This window comes from Pristis pectinata, chromosome 1, assembly GCF_009764475.1.
Source record: "Pristis pectinata isolate sPriPec2 chromosome 1, sPriPec2.1.pri, whole genome shotgun sequence".
Taxonomy (NCBI): Eukaryota; Metazoa; Chordata; class Chondrichthyes; order Rhinopristiformes; family Pristidae; genus Pristis; species Pristis pectinata.
In genome coordinates this window covers 124,956,626-124,980,751 of record NC_067405.1, presented here as the reverse complement: position 1 = coordinate 124,980,751, position 24,126 = coordinate 124,956,626, and the positions used below count along the sequence as shown (strand labels likewise).

Sequence of the window (24,126 nt, the reverse complement as noted above, 5' to 3'; positions counted from 1 at the left end):
AGGTGGGGTGGGAGGGGGGAAGATTTGTCACTTAGAAATAATGCAAATATTGGAGCCCTAATACACAAGTACAGGAGCAGTAGTTTAAGATTTTAGATTTAACAGAATGCATAAATATTTGAGGATAAAACCATGAGAAAAAGGGAAGCATATATTGTGTGGCTATTGTTCGGGCAAGTTCCCTTCATGATTACACATGTTGAACCATTTTAGTAGTATTCAATATAGATAAATGTCCAAGCATCTAATTTGACATCATAAGGAATGTTAAAAAAAAATCAAAATTTTAAAGGTCATCATCTTTATTTTAGGAAAATTGCTGTAAATTTTTGTTGATTTTAAGGGTATGCTGGTTCTTATTAAATGCAGTAGTGATTAAATGTTGCTGAAATAGCAGATTATTTTCACTCTGCCAAATCTACCTGGGGGTTTCACTCCACTATTGCACGGTTCAACATCCAACATGTGGAAGTTAGGATTGTTTAATAATTGTACTCTTAAGGGTGTCTTACTATGATGCGGGCCTAATGTTAGTAATAATAACTTCATCTTGTTGATTTTATAGCTAATTATAGCATTCTTTCCACAGGTACTGCCCCATTGATTCATGTCTGGGATGCCACAACCAAACAAACATTCTCCGTGCTGCGCTGTTACCATTCAAAAGGTGTTTGCTGTGTCAGTTTTAGTGCCACAGGCAAACTCCTCCTCTCAGTTGGACTGGACTCTCAATATACCATCACCGTCTGGAGATGGCAAGAAGGTGAGATGAAAAACATGTTTAATGGATCAGTAATTAAACTTGAGTACATACCGCATTTAATGTTACCCACTGGCAATGCATTTCCTAGTAACTTTGTTTGAACTTACAGAAGTTATGCTACAAGAAATATTTCTAAGGTTACATAAACATGATAGGATAAAAATTTCTTAACCTGTTTTTGCTCCACAAGGTACCAAAGTTGCCAGTAGAAGTGGTCACACCAAGAGAATTTTTGTTGCAGAATTCAGGCCAGATTCAGACACCCAGTTTGTGTCAGTGGGTGTGAAGCATGTTCGGTTTTGGACCATTGCTGGTAAAGCTTTACTGAGCAAAAAAGGCAACTTAAATTCAATTGAAGATGCCAGAATGCAAACAATGCTTGCTGTAGCTTTTGGAGCTGTAAGTACCTTTCAATAAAATGTTGAATTGCATGGTTTGTGGATAATTATTAGAAATTATTTTGCTGCTTTTTAAGTTGATTCAAACCAAATATACAAAAGTTTTGAGATCTGCTCATGCTTTTGTGGTAGGTTGAAAGAGTAAATTTTGTTTCTTAAAATAACTATTGAGCAATATAATCAGAACATTTTTGTCTATATGTCATAGTTATCTTGACTCGTTTGGAACTTGTGTGTTGCCTATGTTTCTAATGCGGGGGGGGGGGGGAAGCAAATTGATTTCTTTAGCATGGGTATTTCACACTGAAGACACAAGATGTTGGAAATCTGGAGCAATTTTGTGTATTTCACACGGACATGCTGTTATTAAATGAGAAGCTTTTAATTATGTTCCTTCTTAAATCAGTGCATTTCTAGATGTTTAAATAAAAGTGTCACGTATTTTAAGTACAATATAAGTGCACCTGAACACACAATGCTGAACCTGCTGTTGCACTTGAAGAACTCAAACCCGTTTTAAGCTCAAAAGCAAAAAACTGCATATGGTGGAAATCTGAAATAAAAACAAGATGCTGAAAGTACTAAGCAGGTCCGGTAACATCAGCGGAGAGATAAACAGTTAAGTAAGTTAGACATAAAACAGACAATGGAAGAACAGGAGGAAAGAAGAGGGGTGTTCAATCTACTCTCACCCTGACCTCTATGTCCCTGAACTCCTACAATATGAATTATAGCTGAATATAAACTTGAGGACCAGCTCCTCGTTGGTTGGCTGGGCACAGTACAATCTCTGAGATTCAGCTCTGAGTTAAACAATTTCTACTCTTGTCCCAGATGCATCTCTTCAAGGCTCATCTTTCACTGCTTGTCGCACTACCATTCCTTTTTGTCATTTGGCATCATTGAATGCCAGCCTCCCACCCCATCACAAATTTTCCCTTATCTCTCCCTTTCTTTGCTTCTGTTTACTTTAAAAATGACAAAAGGTGATTGACCTAAAGTTAAGTTTAATTCTCCACAGATGTGCCCAACTTGGTGAGTACTATAACCATTATTCTCTTCATTTCAGAGCTTGAAACATTAAAAAAGGCCAGTTTTTATACACATTCTGTACTGCCTTCATTATAATCCACACAATTCTGCATTACATACATTAAAAGAGGTCCATATATGGAGAATTTAATTAAATTATTCCCTATCAAAATTCAGTCCCCCCTTGCATAACCAATTTTTCTACCAATTTAAAAGGACAAGGTATACCAAAAATAAACCTTTGCATAATGATTAATTGCTTACAAGGTGCTAAAACCCTGATTGAAAATGCTTTGTTGTTAAAAAGATGCATTTCTTTTAGTGACCACTTTAAACTCGGATTTTCTTTTTGCAGAATAACTTGACATTTACAGGTACCATCAGCGGAGATGTTTATGTTTGGAGGGAACATCTTTTAATCCGAATTGTAGCCAAGGCACATAATGGACCTGTGTTTACAATGTATACAACATTACGAGATGGCCTGATAGTAACAGGAGGCAAAGAAAGACCGTGAGTAAAAATGTACATTTGCAATACACTGCTGCTCTTTAGTCTAAGAGTGAGGAATAATAGCTTTGTTTTGTACTTCCAGTGACATTAAACATTTCCATTCTTCCATTAAAATCACCAAAGGAAGACAATGTTATTGCCTAACCCCTAAACCATAGTCAGAAAAGGCTGATCTTCATGATTTGCAGACAGTGATTTTGTTTTATCAGCTCTAAGGAAGGTGGAGCAGTGAAGCTGTGGGATCAAGAATTGAAGCGATGCCGTGCTTTCAGACTGGAAACCGGCCAGACGATGGACATTGTGCGTTCAGTCTGCAGATGCAAGGTACATCCAGCTGCCAAAAAATATCTTTCACGTTAGCATTAATTAGCTTGAGAAAACTGGAAGGACACATGTGCAACTACACGGTGAGAGGGAGGCACTGAGTAAAAGGCAAGTACTATGCCTTAGGGCACAGGTGAAAAATTTGAGCATTGGTGCTTTTAGTTTTATAAAATTTAAAATGCCTTGTGTTAATTTCGGTATTTGTTTTCTTGCTTTTCCCTTTTTTCTTAAATCAAGTGGATTTCCTTTTTGAATTATCTTTCAGTACCGAAATGGTTCTTATCCTGCCCTTTTCCATTGGTCCTGTTTCTTTGTTAATCTTTAAATTTTATTGGTTATGGAGATATTCTTGATCCAATCCCATCCTTCACTAGGGTCCTGGATGCCCTGAAACCCTCAGCACAACATTACAGACTCATCATTCCAGCATGTCACAGGGCAAAACCAATTCTGCTGTGAGGTTCAGGTAAAGGTCCAATTAACTACATGTGGTACAAGTGTGATACAGTTACTGGACTAACAAAGGCCTGGACTGTTCATCCACAGAGTTGAATTCAATTCCCAGTACGGTTGCTGGTAATTTAAAGAAATTTGATTTGAAATTAAAATGCTAGTACCAGTAAATGGTGACTATGAAACTGTTGTAAAAATTCATTAGGCTCAGTAATGTCCTTAAACAAGCATCGTTACCCAGCCTGATCTATGTGATTCCAGAGTCTGTGATTTCATTCTTCGCTGCTCCTTAAAATTACTTGGGCGGCCACTCAGCTTGGGAGCAATTCAGGACCAATGATAAACACTAGCTTGTTGGTGATGTCCGCATGCTTAATTAAGATTCACAGTTGCCCACTAAAGTATTACTTTTGTTGAGGAAGAATAGAGTGCAGGAGTGTGTCAGGAGGAGTTGGGTTGGACTGAGCAACAGCCTAATTTCCCCTCAGTGAGATTAACATCTGCTTTCCAGCCAGGGGCCAATTCCCCTTCTGTGAGAGTGCTTTTCTTTTCGATGCTGATGGGAAGGGCAGAAGGGTTTCTAGCTGGGTGTTCAGTGGGTTCTTAATTTTAATGCCACTCAGGTTCATTAATTTTCAGCAGTTGAGCAGAGTGTGGGGGATTTGCCTCTTAGTGGATGAGGTGTGTAACTGCTCACAGGAAGTAGGAATAATTAGTCCCAACTTTATTCTTAATTGAGATGATGTCTACAAATTGGATGTGAAGATGAGAAAGGGGCAAGCCAAGGTTGGTCTTGGTGGAGGTCTAGGGAAGGATAACTTCAACTGAATAGAATGAAAGCCCAAGTTTCCTCTTCAAGAGGAAGAGGAGACCTGAAGTCATCCTTTTAATAAGGAGTGAACATCAGGTTTGTCTTTGGTTTGGGAGGATGGATATTGTAGGTGGTTTTGAACTTCACATAAGTAACATGGGGGTCATCTAGACCAATGCTGAAGGAATATGTGTTCCTACCTAACCGTATAAACTCTACTGCCAGAAAAGGTGAGAGTGGCGATGTTGTGGGAATGTCATAAACTCCAAATCACAATAGTGGTCTGCTAAGGTATAAAATTAAACCCTTCCAAATCACCACCAAACCAATGCTACTGATGAAGAGAATAAAACCTATGTACTAACACATCCCGAATAGAGTTAAGTGAGGAGCTGATGCAATCAGGTCCAGACAGGCTACGAGTTGCATGCTACCTTGGCTTGGGCATACCATTATTCCTTCTCCTTCACTGGATCGTCGTCCTGAATTTCCCAAGGGGAATTCTCATCACAAAGATTACAGTATTCACAAGCCCCATCTAAGGATAGCTTGAAATAGTTGATCACTTTAGTCTTGCCAGCATTAGCAGTATTGAGGTTCTTGGCTACAATGGCTGCAAAGTAAGATGGATTTTATTCTAATTTTCTTACATAAGAAAGCAGCACCTTTACATTGAAGAAAAATTAACAACTTTGGATTTATTTTTTGAAATCTTCAATATTTTAATGTTATTATTATCCAATGTTCAAATATATATAAAGATTAGTACTGAGATGTTTCTTCAGTATCCAGTAATAAATCAGTTCAGAGATGAGTGGTGAAATTTTTTTAAAGCTTATTTTATTAACAGGGAAAAATTCTGGTTGGAACGAGAAATGCAGAGATCATCGAGGTTGGTGAGAAGAATGCTGCATGCAACATTTTAATTAACAATCACATGGATGGACCAATCTGGGGTCTTTCAACTCACCCTATTAAAGATATCTTTCTGTCTGCAGCTGAAGATGGGACTGTTAGATTATGGGACATTACTGAAAAGGCAAGTGAATAATTAAAATGCAACAGCAAATGAGGGGTTTTAAAAGTGATTTTGTCAATTATTTAGTTGTGCGGAATTCTGTAATCTTGCTTCACCAAATCATCACCCTACAAATTATTTATTGCAGGAGTCAGAAATCAATGAGGTGTTCGCTCACCCGAAACTTCAACCACAAGTCAGGATATCATTTTCTAGCTTTACCTTGAAAAAAAAGATTTAAAACCAGGGACCTTGGTCACACTATAACGTTCTGACTAAAAGTTGTTTGAATTTGGTTTACTTTCCATTGAAAGTACAACTTCCAGTCAAAAAATCCAAAAGGCAACAACAAAGAATCTAGACAGTGTCAAATTGAACGGGATGAGATATTCTAAGGGATTAGCAAACTAAAACCATCCCTTTCGTGCAAACTGGCTTTGTTATTTAATAATTACTTGGCTCTAAAAGAAAATTACTCTCCCTCTCCAGTGAAAAGGTTTGTATTGTAATACATAACACCAGTAGTAAATAATTAACGTTCTAACATGCATTTTAAACCCTAAGTTGTCCTCATTTTTAATTATGTAACAGAAGATGCTGAATAAAGTAAACTTGGGTCATCCTGCTCAAACAGTTGCCTACAGTCCAGAGGGAGAAATGGTAGCAATTGGTATGAAAAATGGCGAGTTCATTATTCTTGTGGTAACATCACTAACAATCTGGGGCAAGAAACGAGACAGAAGATCTGCCATTCAAGATATCAAGTAAGCAAATAGATACACTAAAGAATATTGATCACTACAAGTTGAAATATTAAAGTTAAAACTTCATTAAGAAAATTGTATTTGTGCAATGCCTTTCATGAGTTCTGGACATTCCTAAGCATTGTTGTAATATTAGAAAGGATTTAATGCTATACAGTACAACTCTGATCATCTGACACCCTCGGGACTTTGGTGACAGACTGGAAGATTTTCTCAACTATTGGATATTACTTCTATTAATACATCAATACACTTTTCATTTTTCAGCTATTACACAGTAGTATAATAATTCTTCCAGTAACACAGGAAATGGGGTTCCAATGTGTTTTAGAGTGAGTGAGGGAGTGGGGACTTGCCGAGTTTAAAAAAGTGTTGGAACAGAACCTGATGAACCACATGCCAAACTATTGGAATTTCTGGACAGTTGAATACCAGATTATCAGAGTTTTACTACATCCTGGAAATACATTAACTAGTTTTTATGCATCTGAATTTTATGAAAATTATGCATTAATGGTTTGTAGAAGATGGTCTCTGTATATATTTATAAAATATTGATATCATGAGAGTGTGTAATCACATATAAGAAATGTTGCAATAACGTGCCACACATCTATCTTTTAGAAATGTATATGGATGAAGATGCAAACATCTCTCCATAAGTGGCAGATCAGTGAACTGGTCAACCATAAACCTGCTAATGGTTTCAAAGATTTGAATAAATATTTAAAATGAGTCATCTTAGACATTTGGAAAAAAAGTTTATCTGCACTATATCTTCATGAATTTATTTTGATTACTAATATCTCTTGTTTAGGTTCAGCCCAAGCTCTCAATATTTGGCTGTGGGGACATGTGAAAATGTCATAGACTTTTATGACCTAAGATTAGGACCAGCATTAAATCGAATCAGCTATTGCAAAGACATTGGCAGCTTTGTTATCCAGATTGACTTCTCAGCAGACAGCAATTATATCCAGGTACTGATTATAAACTGTATATCTTGACCATAGCATATTATAACATGCTGAAATCCTGTAAACCAATATATTCAGCAGAATTGAAAACTTCTTTTAAAGCACTTTAATTACACGTTATCCTGGATTATATTAATGCTTTTTTAAAAATTAAAAACCTGTTATAAATCCCAATAATGGTGTTTCCCTTAATAATAGTGATATTTATGTAAACTGGATTATCCTTATTCTATAGAGTATGTACTGAGTAATTTTGTAATAGTTAACCAATCAAAGAAGCTTGCTGTTATTAAGAATTCAATTATATAAGTTGATGTATTTATGCAGCTATGTGCTGGGTATCAAGGACAATTATTAATTTTCCAGGTTTCTACTGGATCTTATAAAAGACTGGTGTATGAGGTGCCTTTAGGAAAACAAGTTACAGAACAATCTCGGATTGACAGAATAACTTGGGCTACTTGGACCAGGTGAACTTTTTTTTTCCCTTCAGTTTGAACCTTAATTCATTAGAGTTCAAAGTAACATTTATTTGAGAGCAGCAGTACATTTGTGGCTTAAGATTTAAGAAAATTTGACAAAGCCCATTTCAGCTCCTACATCCACATTGTGGGTGAAATGAGCCTTTATACGTTATCAGTTTCAAATAATAAAGTCACTGAGAGAAGTCCATTTGCTACTGAAGTTCCAATCTTAGTAGCCCAACTCCTCCATCACATCAATCAACTGTATTTTAAACAATATTTCTGTTACCCTAATGCTGCCCAGATACTCTGAATAAAATCCTTGATTATTTTTCAATGTACCTTCCAAAAGTGATCTCCAATTCCACTTTCTAGTTGCACTTTCAAGAAATAATCTGTACATTTCTTATGCATAAGTGTTTCTGAAATCTGTACTATTTAATAACTATCTCAACCATGCTCCTGTTACATTGTAGACTTGAGCTATGCAAGTTCCTTGTTACCACGACATTCCTTATCTTTCCTGATAATTCCCATGGACTTTTCACTTAGAATTTGTTGTCCTTTTCCTATCTGACATTGTTAATCTATGCAATTTACATGTCTAATGCTTCCAGCAGTATGAGAAATCCAATGACTGATTCAAATTTAGAACCAATATGGCAAGAAATATTAAAGCTCAATGAGCACCAAGTGGAGATTTATTTGCAATTTACAAGTTTTCATTCCTGTAGTATCCTAGGTGATGAAGTCATTGGAATTTGGTCTCGAAACCTCGATAAAGCTGATGTCAATTGTGCCTGTGTCTCTCACTCTGGACTCAACATTGTAACAGGAGATGATTTTGGAATGGTGAAACTCTTTGACTTTCCCTGCACAGAGAAATTTGTAAGTCACTTCCTACCTGATCAAGAGAGTTAATCTTGAAAATATTTTCTAGTTGCAGATTTTCCCCCACCTAAACTTAATTAATTCTGTGTTAATTGTCTTATCTAAATGCAAAAATCATAAGTTCTACAAAAAGTGACCAGGATTTCAAGATTAGTAGGGGTGAGGGGTAATTAGATTAACTATTCTATAAAGCAACAATGGACAAAAAAAGAGACAGTGGCAGCTGATTGCTTCAGAAATTGAATAGGAAGTGTAAGTTCGTGTGCCATATGGTATTTTCAAGAAACTAGGTCCAACCAATTGAAATGCAATACTTGTGCACATTCCTACTTTTGTAAACTGGTGAACCTACAAGTGGAACATTATTAGTTGTTTCGTTTAATAACTGACATTGACATGAACCAAATAGTTTAATAGGTGTATAAGAATTTAAATGGACATGTAGGTATTAACAAATGATGAAAATAAAGTTTAAATAGGAATTGCAACATGAAAATCCAGAATCCATATCACTTATAATGGCTAAAAATTATCATTTCTGATCAGTACAAATTTGTGGGAGATAACACTTAGAAAATTTTCCACATGTTCATTTTGAACTCATTCTTGAAGAATGGGACACTGAATTTAAATTGCTTTGTCCCATAATTTTTGTGGTTTATTGGCATTAAAAAAAATCTTTTTTCCATGATGTTTGCATCGTAGTTCAACCATGACTGTTTTTATTAAAGCTCCAGTTATCCATAAATTTGGTTCCTGTCTAGGTATCACACCAAGACAAGTGTAAGCATATTGGCAGAGTTATGTCTCAAACAGTTAGATACTATATCTGATAACTCAGTGTACATTTTATGAATGTTTTCCTTAAAGTATTGGCTAGGACATAAGGGATAATTAATCTCTCAATCAACATCAGTAAAAAAAAATTTAAGATCTTTGTATAAGTACCTGCTATGTTCCCTGCATCACAGTCAAAGTAGTTCATTGGTTGTAATGGGCTTTACTGAGAAACACATCAGTTCCTATACAAATGCCTGAAAGCATGTACCAGCAGGCTCAGAGACAGCTTCTATCTTGCTGTTATAAGACTATTGAACGGTTCCCTAGTACAATAAGATGGACTCTTGACCTCGCAATCTACCTCATTATGACCTTGCACCTTATTGTCTACCTGCACTGCACTTTCTCTGTAACTATAACACTTTATTCTGCATTCTATATTGTTTTACCTTATACTACCGCAATGCACTGTCATAATGAATTGATCTATATGAACAGTATGCAAAACAAGTTTTTCACTGTACCTCAGTACATGTGACAATAATAAACCAATTTACCATTTCTTTTGCTTTGAAACCATGCCCATTTTCAAATTTAATTTTTCTCCAAATGTATAACATAAATGTATATTCATCCTCTCCACAACTGTATTTGAACATACCAATCAAGTTTCCATGCACTTCAATGTGAGCATAACTGTCCTAATTCAATAATATTCTCTACAGCTTTTCCTGTAGTCAACCATATCACCCAATTACAAAGCCTTTTCTAACATCCAGCATAGGCATTTCCTTTGCATAGTCTCCCTATTTAATTCCACAGAAGGATCCATAGCACTGGGTTCTTTCGACCACTGTATCGTTACCTTCAATGTATATCCTTGGCTCCCTACTCTATATGCAACCCCTACTGAGGATATTTCCATTACAAAAAGTATTCTTTCAACAATTAAAAAAAGTTATTACCACACCACCAGGTTTCCTACAATTAGAAACTTAAACTTGCTACACATTAAACACATTAACCTTAAAAACCTGCTTTAGCAATCATGGTGGTGGGATGGGATTAGAAAATCATTTTGTATCCACCACAGACTCCATATATGCAGCCACAAATGCATTATCTTTCACAATCTTAGGATTTTATATAAGCCCCAAACTTCTCATACATTAGCCTTTCCATCAAAAAATCATCTGACTCAACTTGCCTGCTTCTCTTGAGCACCTTCAGACTTGCCTATTCAATTCATGATTACATTTATTACAGACCTTTTTTTTTACACACTCAGGCAAAACACAAAAAGTATCTGGGTCACTCTACCCAGATCACCAACATAAAGTTCACAAGTGGAGACAGATACATTGTCAGTGCTGGAGGACAGGATTGCAGGTATGATTCCAAATTTTATGACTACTAAGTTCTTTATTCTATATTGGTATATGTTGGCAATAAACAAAAAAATTTATTTCCACTTGTTTAAGCAGCAAAATTTCATTTCCAGGATTTACAATTCAATAAATAACACTTTCTTTTCTCTCCCCTCTGATTCAAGTGTGTTTGTCTGGAAGTGTCTATGAAAATAGTGATTAATCAAAACTACACAAATGGCCATGAAGCAGAGCCTGGATTACGAGCGAAGAGTTGAGAAATTCAGTTCAATGGAAACATACCATGAAGAGCTCAAGGTTATATCTAAAAAAAAGGCAGCTAACACTTATCTGCAAGCTAAATTAGGACGGCAGTTTGGTAAATGATTTTAAGCTATTTTTGTTTTAAGGCATTTTATCAGATTTTCTACTGCACAGTGTTCAAATCACATCTTGAATTTTAGGCATAGCTTGTATTCTAACTTTAATGCTGACTTACAAATTACTTTGACCATTTTACATCTATGGTCCTGTTGTCAAGGACAGAATTTCTAAACAATCATGTGGCAATGCCATGAAAATGGTTAATTGAGTTCTATCAATACACTAAAAGTGAATATTGCAAGTACACTGCTAAATGTAACACAGACTTAATATCTTCAATCTTGTGCTGTAGCTGATTTGGTAAGCAGCCTTAGGACATTTATAGTAAATCTATGCTTTTAAAAAATTTTCAATGCTGGTGAGTGTTCTCAATAAAACTATATAGTATCTGATGGGCTTCATCTTGAATGTAAAAGTTGAATTGGGGGGAAAAAAAGCTGAAGCAAGCATGCCAAAGCATACTATGCACTATTGTACCAATCACTGTGGCTACCTGAACAATACACTTGGTTCAGTGTAATAAGTTTAATTTTTAACTTGTATCTTTGACTTTTCAGGTGTCAAATTTGTGATTCTGCAGATTATAATTTTTCCATTGATGTATATAAAAATAAAATGTAGCTTTTTGAGATATAGTAAATGTGTAATGCTTTGACTTACAACCTGGGTTGATATACAGTGTACTTCTGTTTTTCAAATAGAATCACTAAATACTGATTTTTCTTTAATTTTACTTCAGTCAAACAATTTCTGTGAATGATAACTTCATGTAAATTACACCCTTAAACAAAATTAAATACATGTAATTAATTTAACTCCAAATAGTTTATTTAGTCATGATTTAAGTCCATACAAAAGGATTTTTAAGTGGATTGTCAAATGATAGCAATTCTACCAAAATGAATCATCTTTGTTCCAGTGCTTACACTGGTGCTAATCACAATTTACTACAAAATATGCAGAACATACTAATCCACCAAGCTGCATTATTGTAACTTGAATACTTTGCACTGTATAGTCTATAAACAGCAGTATTTCTCAATTTCTGTTATAGCTTTTCTACTTATCCAACATTCCTGATAAATTCAGTTACTTAAAATCTAAAGAAACTGCTATTTATGATTTTGTTTTGGGAAAAAAAGGATTCAGATTAATGGAATTCTGGTAAAGTGTGTTAAACTCCTACATAAAAAAAAAATCTATCAACTTCCTCAGCATGGATTACTGTGTTGCAAGGCCGAGTGTGAAAAATCCTTTCCTAGGGAATGTCTATTAATTGGTACTGATTCAAAATGGATTATGCTTAGTAAAACTAACAAGATATGGTAACACATCACTTATTACATTATGTTATACTTCAGATATATGTACCAAATAGATACTTACAGATAATATTATTGGGATGTGCTTTTTTTTAAACCATTTAAGGAGTTACTGACAAGATAAATTTAATCTTTGACCAGTATTCTGTTAGGTGACAAACTCATTAATACAAATAATAAATTCTATCTCCTAAATTTTGTAGTTTACAGGAAGATAGCTTTTAAATAAACTATACAACCCCTGTTGAGAATGATTTACACCAACAATAACCACAAAATAATTCATACTGATAATCAAGATTCCAAGTGGTATCCTAAAAGACAAACCAATGTGCGTTTATTCACAATAAAACATGCCAATATTTCCACACCATAAGGTTTCTTCTGATTTAAAACTTAAACTTGCAAAACATTTAAGTTTGCTACTGAATTTACTATTAGTTTTTGAAGCACCAAGTAATTCCAAAGTTGAACATTTTTAGAAAAGGGATTGAAAATCCAATGAAAGTAAAACATCAAGTATTACATTTTCTCAATTACCTTTGTTTTAGTATTTTCCAGAAGTTCCCCAGCAAATTCTCATGGGACAAACCAGGAGAGGAATACCTTTAACACAACTTTTTTTTGAATTTCCCCACAATAAACTACAACTCCTAGGGCTATGCTGTGCCCTATTGTGCATTACAGCAGAATGGTAATAGAAATATATACTCATTGTAAAATCATGATCTTAAAATGGACATAACACATAAAATACAAACAAAAATATAGTAAACAGCAAAAAAAATTGTGGTCATGAGAAAATGATCTGAAGGACAGCCAGTGCAAAAACCAAAACAAGTAACTGATTCATTAAACAAACTTCTCTTTACTGTAAACTTATTCTCAACAAAAATGACCTTACATCAAAGTGATTTTCTTTAATTTTCCACTGAATTTAAAATACTGTCTCTAAGAGCACAAAATACAAGTTACACAATGCACCTTACAAAACCAATTGTTGAGAAATGCCATGTCTGTATCCAAATTATGCACAAAAAAATTCTAGTCCGTTCATGTTTGGAGAAAATTACTTTTAAAATGTTTGATATTCAGTGTTAAAGAATATTGGAAGAGGGACAATACAAATTTGTAAAATGCTACATTAAATAGTTGCAACCTCATCCACAATATGGGATTCTGCACGATCCAAACTGATCATTCGCTGAAAAAGAAAGTAAAGGTGTCTCAGATATAATGATTAGTAGCTTATAATCTTACAAAACTGAATTATTTACATTGTGATTAAACATAGACAATGGGAGAAGATTAGCCTTTAATATTTACAATTTAACCACTTTTGAGATTTCAAATGATTAATAAAGTTCTTATTTTGTAATGCTATATTACCTATTTTGTTGAGATCTGGTCCATTTTAGAGCATGGCGTGGAGGTAATGTAATTGTAGGATGGTAGAATGTGCAATCAGCTCTCTTACAGTGTGTACTGAATCGACATGGCTGAGAAAAACAGAGGGGAAAGTCATCGCTTGGACAAAATACACTAATTTCAATAAACTGATTCTTTCAAATGATACTGTATACCTTTGGATGGATAAAAGGGCACTCCACTTTTTTGCAGTCTGGAAAGAATCGACATAAAGAACTTCCTGGGCTTGTCACAGGAGCTATGAAATAAGTTTAAGATTTAAGATCAATTGATGTTTTTTACAAAAATGAGTTAATACCAAAGCAAGTGATTTTCCCCAGTACACCTGCCCTGGACAATGTCTTATGCTGCTGCACCAAGTCTTCCCTTTACAAATTCCGTAACCCTAGCCAAAACTAGAATGCAGACTATCTATGTAAAGCAGCATTAACAGCATTACATTCCCCCAGCCCACAGGGGGCGGTGGGCAGCAAGTGGGGAGACACGCAACTGTCCAGTTACCATCACAATACTGGTATAACTACACTTGCAGACCAACAATTTCCTCGAAGGGATTTGGGCAGGCTGTTCCAAAAACGTACTCCATAGTTCTCAAACACTAGAGTCTGCTGGTCACTAGCCCAGGGGAGATGCCAATTTCCGATTAGAGCCTACTCCTGATATGCTAATTGGGGTCTAGTCACAGAAGGGACTAATTTTAGAAAGTGGGACAAGGTGCCGAATAGCCTGATCTAATTTTGAGGTACTGAATGGCCAAGACATGCATCAGGCATGTTCCATCATTTGGTATCAGCTGTAGAGCAACCTTTACAGCAGTCCTTAAACTTCAAGTTACCAAACTCTTCCTTTCAAATATTTTGTGAAACCAAAAAGTTTCTTCATAGTGTGGACAGCCATAGTAAGTAGTGGGAGGTATCACATACCTTATAGATTTGCCCCTTGTTTATTAGAAGGCACAAAAGTGCAAAAGATCGGTCAGATACAAGTCCTTTAAATGTCTATGGGGCAAAGTGATGGGCAAATTACTGGAGAGGTTTTGATTGGCACCTGCTTAGTGTAAAGGGGATGGATGGGGCAGAGTTTGTTAGATGTGTCTAGGAAGGATTCCTGACACAGTAATGTGGACAGACCGACTCAAGGAGAGGCCATTCTGGACTTGGTACTAAGCAATGAGCCTGATCAGGTTTCAGATCTCTCAGTAGGAGAGCATTTTGGAGATACTGACCATAACTCCTTGACCTTTACCATAGCCTTGGAGAGGGATAGGAGCAGACGATATGGGAAAGTATTTAACTGGGGAAGGGGGAATTATGATACTATTAGGCAGGAACTTGGGAGCATAAATTGGGAACAGATGTTCTTGGGGAAGTGCACAATGGAAATGTGAAGGTTGTTTAGGGAGTACTTGCATGGGGTTGTGGATAGGTTTGTCCCATTGAAGCAGGGCAAGGATGGTGGAGTGAAGGAACTGTGGTTGACAAGAGATGTAGAATATCTTGTCAAGAGGAAGAAAGAAGCTACCCAAAGTTTAGAAAGCATACATCAGACAGGGCTCCGGAGAGTTATAAGGGAGCCAGAAGGGAGTTTAAGAATGGACTTAGGAGAGCGAGAAGGGAGCATGAGAAGTATGCTGGTTAACAGCACAACCATCCAATATTCAGCACCATGTAAGGAGGAAATGCTGTTACAGAAAGCAATAAGATTTACCACTCTGTGGGGTGGTACAGATACAGTTGCACTCTGCATCTGACTGTGGACAACACTTTTGGTGCACGCCAATCAATGCAGATTAAAAATACTCAAGGTGACTTATAACTGCACCAAATAGGTATTCATGACAATCTAGCAGTTTCATGGTCACAGTTTTTTAAAATCAAATTTCAGATTACTAACAGAATTTAAATTCTCTGGTGTGATTTGTACTGTTTTATATTTTTCCAATTCAAGGTTCTACAGTACTAGTTTGGTAATTTAACTTCTCATTATGAATCTTTTTGATTTCAGCAGTTATAGTACAGAAAATATTTTCAACACTTCTTCCCTGAAAAATTACCTGTTGGTAACAAACTCAAGTATTCATAATTAATTTTACATTCATGAATCAGCATTGTACTATACAAACCTGGCTGTTTTGGCACTACAGCAGTTCGTCTGCTTGCATGTGTGTATGGACAATCTGGTCTAGTACACTTGGAATCATATTTGCAATTTGGATGGATAAATAGGCACTTGTCCCCGTATTTACACTTTGGAAAGGTTCTAAGGCAAAGATAGAGAACTTTAATACAGAAATATCATAATGAACTTCCACACAAATCGCAAAGTTTACATTCTTGGGGGAAAAAACTCAAAATGGGAATTTAACGAAGTTTTACAATATAAACAAAAATGCCAACATTCATACAAATACATTGCTTATATTTTTAAAACTGTGATCATTACATTTGGAACCAAGGAGACTGGCATCCAAAAAGCTAGTTCTTTGTAATTACACTACTCAATTTGATTTGCATACACAAAGTTTTGGCAGGTTACAAATTCTCTGCTGGGATAGAGGAATCAGAATTACTAAATGATGCAAGAGAAATCAGCTCATGGTTTTTGGAATTTGAAATAGGGTATGAAATGCTAGAAATACACAGCAGATTAGGTAGCATCTGTGGAGAAAAATGATTACACTTCAGACTTTGTCAACTTTCTGAAGGTTCAGAAGAAAGGTCATTAACCCAAAACACCACAATTAGAGGGAGAAAAATCCCAAAGTTTAACATAATCTCTAGGTGAAGAAATGTCTCAGTTTTGACCCAGCCGACCATTTATCCTGAAACTATACACCACCCCATCCCCCACCAAAGTTCTAGAGGCATTATCTTCTCAGCATCTATCTAGTCAACACTACTCAGAACCTTTCATTTCAATGAAATCAGCTCTCATTTTATAAACTCTAGAAAGAGTAGATTTATCCTTTCTCTTAATTATTCTCAAAGGACAAACCCCTCAATTAATCTTATGAATTTACATTACTCCACCTCCAAGAGTACATTCTTATTTGAGTGAAGAGATCAAAACTACACACAATATTCCAGATCTAATCTCCCCCAGGCCCAGTATAATTGCAACAAGACCTTCCACTTACATAGTTAGCCATGCCATCCACCTCCAATAACAGGCCAGTATCATTCATCTGGACAGAACTGCACTCAGCCAGTCTTCCCTTTTCAGTCGTCCTCACAATCTATCTTGCACCTTATTGAACTGCGCTTTCTCTGTAACTGTAGCACTTTATTCTGCACTCTGTATTGTTTTATCTTGTACTACCTCAATGTACTGTTGTAATGAATTGATCTGTATGAATGGTATACAAGACAAGTTTTTCGCTATACCTTGGTACATGTGGCAATAATAAACCAATCTACTAGAGAATAAGTAGGGTTGGCCTCTACTCCTATCTGCACCATTTTTTCTGGTGCTGAAGGAAAAAAATCCATGCCTTCCTCCTAAGAAATAAAAGGAGGCCATTCATCCCCTCACACCTACTCTGCCATTCAATAAAATCTTTCATCTCAGTGCCCCTTCCTTGTCCTAACCCCATACTCCTTAAGTGAATATACCAAAATGACTGGGTTTCCCGAGTCCTCTTGGATAGAGCATTCCAAAAATTCACTACCCTTAAAGTGAAAAACTTTCTTCTCATTTCAGTCCTAAATGGCTGACCTCTGGCAGTTTTCAGTAATCTTTCTAATACATTTGAATGCTGATTTTTTTCCTCAGTTCCCTGTTCACTCTGGATCCATTGTTCTCCACTATTTTCAGAAGATTTTTTGTCTTCTTCCATGAAATCAGAAAAAACATTTCCTTGTTTTTCATTATAATTTCTCCTGTCTCAATCTGTTGAAGACCGACCTTAAATTTTGGTAATCTTTTATTTTTCAGAATTTGCAGAAATTTTTATAATCCATTTTTGTTTTTAGATTACTTTCACATTCCACTTTCCTTATCAATGTTGTGGTCACTTTGCTGAGTTCTGAAAATTTCCTAACACTTGGATTTACTGTAGAGATGTTATAGCTTTAAATAGGATGACTGCTATAATTGGTGAGGTTATCAATATCTCTAAAGATGTGTTTATAAAGGCTATGTGCAAAGATTGTACCTACTATAATTAAAACTCGCCAAACATTTTCCTTGATAACTAGTTACATTTGGGTGTGTTGAACTTTTCCATCTATAATTGGACATACACTAATTAATTTATCACGATTACATATATCACCATAATATTATCAACATATATATGGGGTAACTTGGTTGCTCCACTGCTTCTATAAGAATGTAAAATTTGTCACATAGAAAAACAATTCATATGAATGATGCAACAGTTAACTAACTTCAATTACTACAACAGCTTTGGGTGCCCACACAAATGATCAGAGTCATATTATGTCATAGTGAATTACTTTTCTGATGAACAGCTTCTCTTAGAAGTAGGTGGCTGTGACTATTTTACATTATTTAGCCACCACTACTGTCTTAACAAATAATACAGTAGATTCCAATCAGTTGCCTAATTTGAGATATTTACTTTCTCAGCCCAAGAATCTTGCAGATTTCTGAGTAAGCAACACTCTAGTAATGTTAAATTTAAGTCCACATCAAATTGTCCCCAAGAATTCCTCTTCATTCCAATTTTTATTTTCCAGATTAGCCTATAGTATATAACTATGAACTGCACCATATTTAAGCATTATTTATACAGTTAAATATACTGCTATTTATCTGGACCTTTTAGTTAAAGGATGTTTTGAAAATTGTTCTGTTAACCAAACCAAAATGAAACCCGTGAAGCATTAGATTTGCCCTTTAAAATTTATAGTTCTCAGTAAACATAAATGTAGGTTATCACTAATGCAATGTTGATTTTTAACTTATATTTAATACATGTGCAAAGGTTATGAAAATGCATTGTATTGTTCAAGAGAGCTATCATGGCTGCCACCAAATATCAATGATAAATACTTTGGACTTCTTAAAGGTACTCACTTGCACGAAGCTACAGGATGATGATACATACAATCATCGCCATTTTTACAGGCAGGCCAGTACTTGCATCTCTCTAGAAGTTTCTGTCGTTTTGCTTGAAAGCTGCCATCATCAATCTCTTCTTCTAATATTGGAAAAAGATTTGATATATGTTCTAAGTTAAATGGCTAGGTGATCCAATGCTAGTTTTTTTAAAATTAAAAATGGTTTAAATTCTGTCAATTTACATTCATTAATTTCTTAGCTAAACATTTAAAAAAGGTCATTAAATAAACAAATTAGCATAAATATATTTTAATGATCCAAACTAAATTCAATATTTAAAAAGTTAACACAACTTGTCTTTCATCTTGGATGTTACCTCTGGACTAGAATGAACAACTCTGGCATGTAACAAGTAGGGCCATCCAACACCAGATCCAATCAGACTACAACACCTTACACCTTCTGCCAAAACAACCAACAAACCAGCAAGTGCAAAAATAAACTCTGGCTCTTTGTTTACTCCAAAAAGTGCAAGAATCTCACAATTAAAATCTAAGCTACTTCTCCATAATATAACCCTAAATCCTAGTTGTTTTAGCACTGAATCAACAACTCACACTCACTGATACCTTGCCCTTCATGCTCTCACCAAACTCAATCTGGTAGGCCAGATCTCATTCTCAGTAACCACAGCACCACTCCAAGACCATGCACAGTCAATAGTTGATTTCTTGTAAATGATTATGCCCTCTCCAGCTTCTCTTTCTTCAGAAGGATTTTGAACACATCATCTGACATCCATATCAAATTTTGTCGCAACTCCTTGCATAAATTACTCCATCTACATGGTCCGTACCACAGGACCATAAGTAGGCCTAACAACAATTCACAGATGAATTATATCCTCCTTCATCTCTGCAGCATTTAAAAAGGATAACCACACCACTCTCCTAGAACTATTAACTCCATTAGGTAGAAGTGGGATGCCCTTCACTCAATTCCACTATTACTTTGCTAATCAGCGACAAAACATCGCCAGCAATGCTTCTTCTATCACCCACATCTGCAACTTTATGTGGTCAGACTCTTCTAATGTACTGACAAAGCCCAGCCCTCTCTCTCTATTATCTCCATCCAGTTAGTATACCTTTCCAAAATCCACCCCCAGGTAAGTCTATAACTAAATATTGGGAAGACAGAATACATCACCTTCAATGTCCAGCACAAACTCCTTAACTGTGTCACTTCCATCTGAGTTTCTCACCACTGTCTTGAACTGAACTAAACCAGAATCCAATTTAACTGCAGATGGGATTTTGATATAAGAGCATAACAAATTTGGCCTACTACTTCCATTTCTTATGTTCTTGTATCAGAATCCCTTGAGACTACTCCTCCATTCAATGAAATCATCTACTCCATTCACTTTCTTGCCAAAGTCCCTTCTCTTGTTTCCCATTATGCCCTAAAATTCACTTGAATATAATCAATTATTGAACAATCATGCCCTCTGGGATATATAATTCCAAATATTTACAATCTTCTGAGTAAACAAATTTCACATTAGGCCCATTATCCTGATTCTAGTTCAAGACTCTCCAGAGGAAATGGCCTTTCAGCATTAACCTGTGAATCATTAGAAAGAATTGTCTATCAAAAAGATAGTGTCCCAATCTTCTATACTCCAACAAGGAGACATCAATTCTACTCAGCTGCATCTCAGGGAACATTCCTGTTATCTCAGGAAATCAATCTAGTGAATATACGCACACCAACTCTAGGGAATATATACTCTTACTTAGGCATGGACCAAAACTGCACGTTACTCTCGGGTTGCATATGAGGCTGCATATGAATACATTACATTCACTGGTTTCCTCATCTATCCTGCTGATTATACCAAAAAAAAACTATTATGCTCAATCACATTTTGATTTTCTAAATGTCTTATTACACTTCGTGGATAATGGATCCAGCATTTTATCAACAAGCAATAGTAATTCAATATTTTTTCTCTTCCTCTTTTCTTGTATAGTGGTGTTGCATCTGCTACCTTTCAATCTTTTCCAGAATCTAGGAAATTTTGAAAGAACTGATTGTTGACTTCAGGAAGGGGAAGGAGGGCGAACATGCTCCAATCTACATTTGGGGTGGGGGGAGGAGGATCAGCAGTGGAGAGAGTCAGCAGCTTTAAATTCCTGGGTGTTAACATATCGAATGACCTGTCTGGGCCCAGCACGTAGATACAATTATAAGGAAAGCGTGCTAGCATCTTACTTTCTTAGGAGGTTAAGGAGGTTCAGCTTGTCATCGAACACTGACAAACTTCCACAGATGTACTGTTGAAAGTATCCTAACTGGTTGCATCACGGTCTGGTACAGCAATATGAATGTGCAGGAACGCAAGAAGCTGCAGAGAGTAGTGGACTCTGCCCAATACATCATGGCACATCCCTCCCCACCACTGGTAGTATCTACAGGAGGCACTGCCTTAAGAAGGCAACATCTATTATCAAAACCCCACCATCTGCGTCATGCCATCTTTTCGAAGCTACCATCGGGCAGGAGGTACAGAAGCCTTAAGTCCCACACCACCAGGTTCAAGAACAGCTACTTCCCTTCAACCATTCGGTTCTTGAACCAACCAGCAAAACCCTAATTATTACAGTTTAGCAATACTAAAGCCAATTTGCACTAAAATGGACTTGATTTTTTGTTCTAATTGTGTTTTCTTGTAAAAATTGTGTATAATTTATGTTCATGTTTTTCTTGTGAATACTGCTTATATGATGCTGCTGCAAGTAAGTTTTTCATTGCACCTGTGCATACATGTACTTGTGCATATGACGATAAACTCGACTTTGAGTTCTCTCAAATAAAATAATACAGCCATATCACATTTCTAATCCATTCAGAACATTGTTTACTTTGACCTCTGCTGCTGAAACCCATGTCCATGCTTTACCATCACAAGATTCAATTAAACATATGTTTTCTCGGCTGGCCTCCTCCCCTCCACCACAAATTCAATCTCATTCACAATTTTGCTTCTCACTTATTTGCTTGCATCTTTTTGCATAGATCAAATTCTCTCTGAAGATCAGCATCAACTTACAACAAGGAACAAGATCATAAGAACAGAAATAGAAGGACCAGTAGGCCATTTCGCCCTTCAAATCTTCATTAAGATCATGAATGATCTGCTATCTCAATGCATTTTTCTGCACTATCCCCATAATCCTCCATTTCTTTCACATCCAGGAACCATCAATCTGTTTTGAATAACAACTCCACAGACCTCCATGGGGAGAATTCCAAAGATTCACTGCCCTCTCTGTGAAGATATTTCTTCTCATCTCTGTCCAAAATAAACTAGCTCTTATTCTGAGACTATGAACCTTGGTTATAGATCGCTCAGCCAAGGGAAACATCCTCCGTGTTCAGCAAACCCTCTACCCCAGGATTAGTTTAGTGAAGAATAACAACTGAAAAGATAGAAACACAAACAGCACTGTTTATTTCCCCCAAGGATGTAAAGGGAAGAAAAATAAATCAGTATAAACAGGGAATTCACAAAATGTGCTTCATTAGCTGAATAATTTTTCCTTAAATCTGGATTTTTTCATGTGCAATTATCAACTCTAAAAATACCAACTTAGACAATTACCATCAGATTCAATCAATGTCTGTGCAACAGACTGTATTGATAATCTGTATTTCCTTCCAGCCTCTTGTAAAAGACCCCCTTGCTCTACTGGCTCAGTCTCCTCATCTTGTTCTGAAATAGATCCAGGAGGACTTGGAATGCCATCCAGTGTCACAATAAATTTAGGACTCGATTCCTCAGAGTCAATTTGATCTCTGTTAGGGAAATATAAAAACAGTAATTAATAATATTAAGCCTCTTTTAATTTTACATTCTGCAAGCAATGTGAGAACAGGATAAGCATTACTCAATATAAGCAGAACAATAAAAGGTTTAAAGAATCCAACTATATTTTCCAAAAACCCAGAAATTACTGTAAAGATATTTTAATAGCTACCCAAGTCGCTGCTCAGTGACTTTAGACTTACGGAAAGTAGCCACTTTATATGCTTTATTGCGCTTCCCCAAATGCCCTTGGGAGATGAAAGCAAAACACCTTGTTTAAACAATGAAATCTATATGGAGAAGAGCATAAAGGAATGATGAAAGTACATCCAAGTTAGCTTAGTGTGCATCTTAGAAGGGAACTTGCAAGTGGTTGTGTCCCCAAGTGCTTGTTGCCTTTATTTTGCTGGGAACATTATGACCCAAACTGTTGAATGCTTAACAATGGGTAGAAATAATAGTCAAGATTTATATTTAAAATTAACTTAGCTGAGCCACTGACAATTTTCTGTTGATAGAATTCCTTGTTGCTGAAGCGCAGCATTCTATAATTCTGTTACTGCTGGAAGTTAGGTTAAAATAATCTTAATTAAGTAAAGGTGTAAATTGTGATTAAGATATTAATGAGATCACAAAAGTAAGAGCAATCCTGTGCAGGCTTGGAATTTCCCTTTCATCCATCCCTTCCACCCTTGTGCCATATCAAAAAATGGAATAGTAATCTTGAACTTTGGCTGGTTCTGGTCTGACAGCTGGGTCAGAAAGCAGAGACTTCAAATGCAAAGTGATGTAGGAAAAGCAGGGAGCAATAGCCTAGGATACTACCTTGATCAGATTCTACAGATAAACATTTAAGTCATAGAACACATAAGGAGTACTACAATTATGGAATGTAATCAAATAACTAAATAAACACAATTAACATGCAATCTCACAGAGAAAGTATTAAATCTTCTACTGCATGAAGGAGCTACTCACTTGGTCTGCACTGTACGATCTTGTTCTGCTGACAAAGCTTCCACGTAAACTGCAGCTTTTCCTTGAAGCTGGGATTCCACTCCTTCCAATACAGGCTTCTTTAAGATAAATGATCTTGTATCACCACCGGGTTTTGCTTCTATTGGTTGCACTAAAGAAACCATAAAAGGTTATATTTTACAATGGTTAACATAAAATCATCCATTTGGGAGGCACTGCAGAACACGAGGTGAAGCAATACACTGCAGCACCTATGAGTAACATTTATAGGATGCATTCTCCACCCCAACTTTAAGATTTAATGCTTTATGCAAAAACAGGCTTCAAATATTCTTGTCCGGTTGGCTGTAAATGAACCAATGGGGCAAAAGGTACTCATGCCCTCAAACAAATGCGCAATGACTGAAAACTGCTAATATGATGATACGATGCAATTATTTGAGGCTTATTTTTACGTGATCCAGGGTTAAAAGGATGCAACGTTTTTAAAAACAAAAATTACACTAAACTTGACTACAGAAGTGATTCAGCATAAGCATGTTCTGCCACAAGTGCGAAGTTAT

At 36.1% G+C, this 24,126-nt stretch overlaps 2 protein-coding genes across 3 annotated transcripts in view; one reads left to right on the top strand and one right to left on the bottom strand.

Annotated features, from left to right (window-relative positions):
* The window catches only part of LOC127570043 (echinoderm microtubule-associated protein-like 5), a 140,614-nt gene extending 128,874 nt beyond the window's left edge, over positions 1 to 11,740 (top strand). Inside the window, 11 exon segments of the mRNA XM_052015279.1 lie at positions 590 to 763; positions 954 to 1,162; positions 2,549 to 2,706; positions 2,916 to 3,030; positions 5,145 to 5,333; positions 5,904 to 6,076; positions 6,894 to 7,056; positions 7,420 to 7,523; positions 8,252 to 8,405; positions 10,477 to 10,577; positions 10,741 to 11,740. Coding sequence (XP_051871239.1) covers positions 590 to 763; positions 954 to 1,162; positions 2,549 to 2,706; positions 2,916 to 3,030; positions 5,145 to 5,333; positions 5,904 to 6,076; positions 6,894 to 7,056; positions 7,420 to 7,523; positions 8,252 to 8,405; positions 10,477 to 10,577; positions 10,741 to 10,765 — 1,565 coding nt within the window. The 3' untranslated portion in view covers positions 10,766 to 11,740.
* An 11-nt stretch (positions 11,741 to 11,751) lies between these two features.
* Positions 11,752 to 24,126, bottom strand: part of zc3h14 (zinc finger CCCH-type containing 14) — a 38,049-nt gene continuing 25,674 nt past the window's right edge. For both annotated transcript variants that reach the window (XM_052015265.1, XM_052015256.1), the window contains exons 10-16: positions 23,564 to 23,714; positions 22,382 to 22,575; positions 18,730 to 18,853; positions 15,812 to 15,948; positions 13,845 to 13,927; positions 13,651 to 13,760; positions 11,752 to 13,465 (exon numbers count right to left, since the gene is read on the bottom strand). In XM_052015265.1, coding sequence (XP_051871225.1) covers positions 13,459 to 13,465; positions 13,651 to 13,760; positions 13,845 to 13,927; positions 15,812 to 15,948; positions 18,730 to 18,853; positions 22,382 to 22,575; positions 23,564 to 23,714 — 806 coding nt within the window. In that variant the 3' untranslated portion in view covers positions 11,752 to 13,458. The remainder of the gene's footprint in view (positions 13,466 to 13,650; positions 13,761 to 13,844; positions 13,928 to 15,811; positions 15,949 to 18,729; positions 18,854 to 22,381; positions 22,576 to 23,563; positions 23,715 to 24,126) is intronic.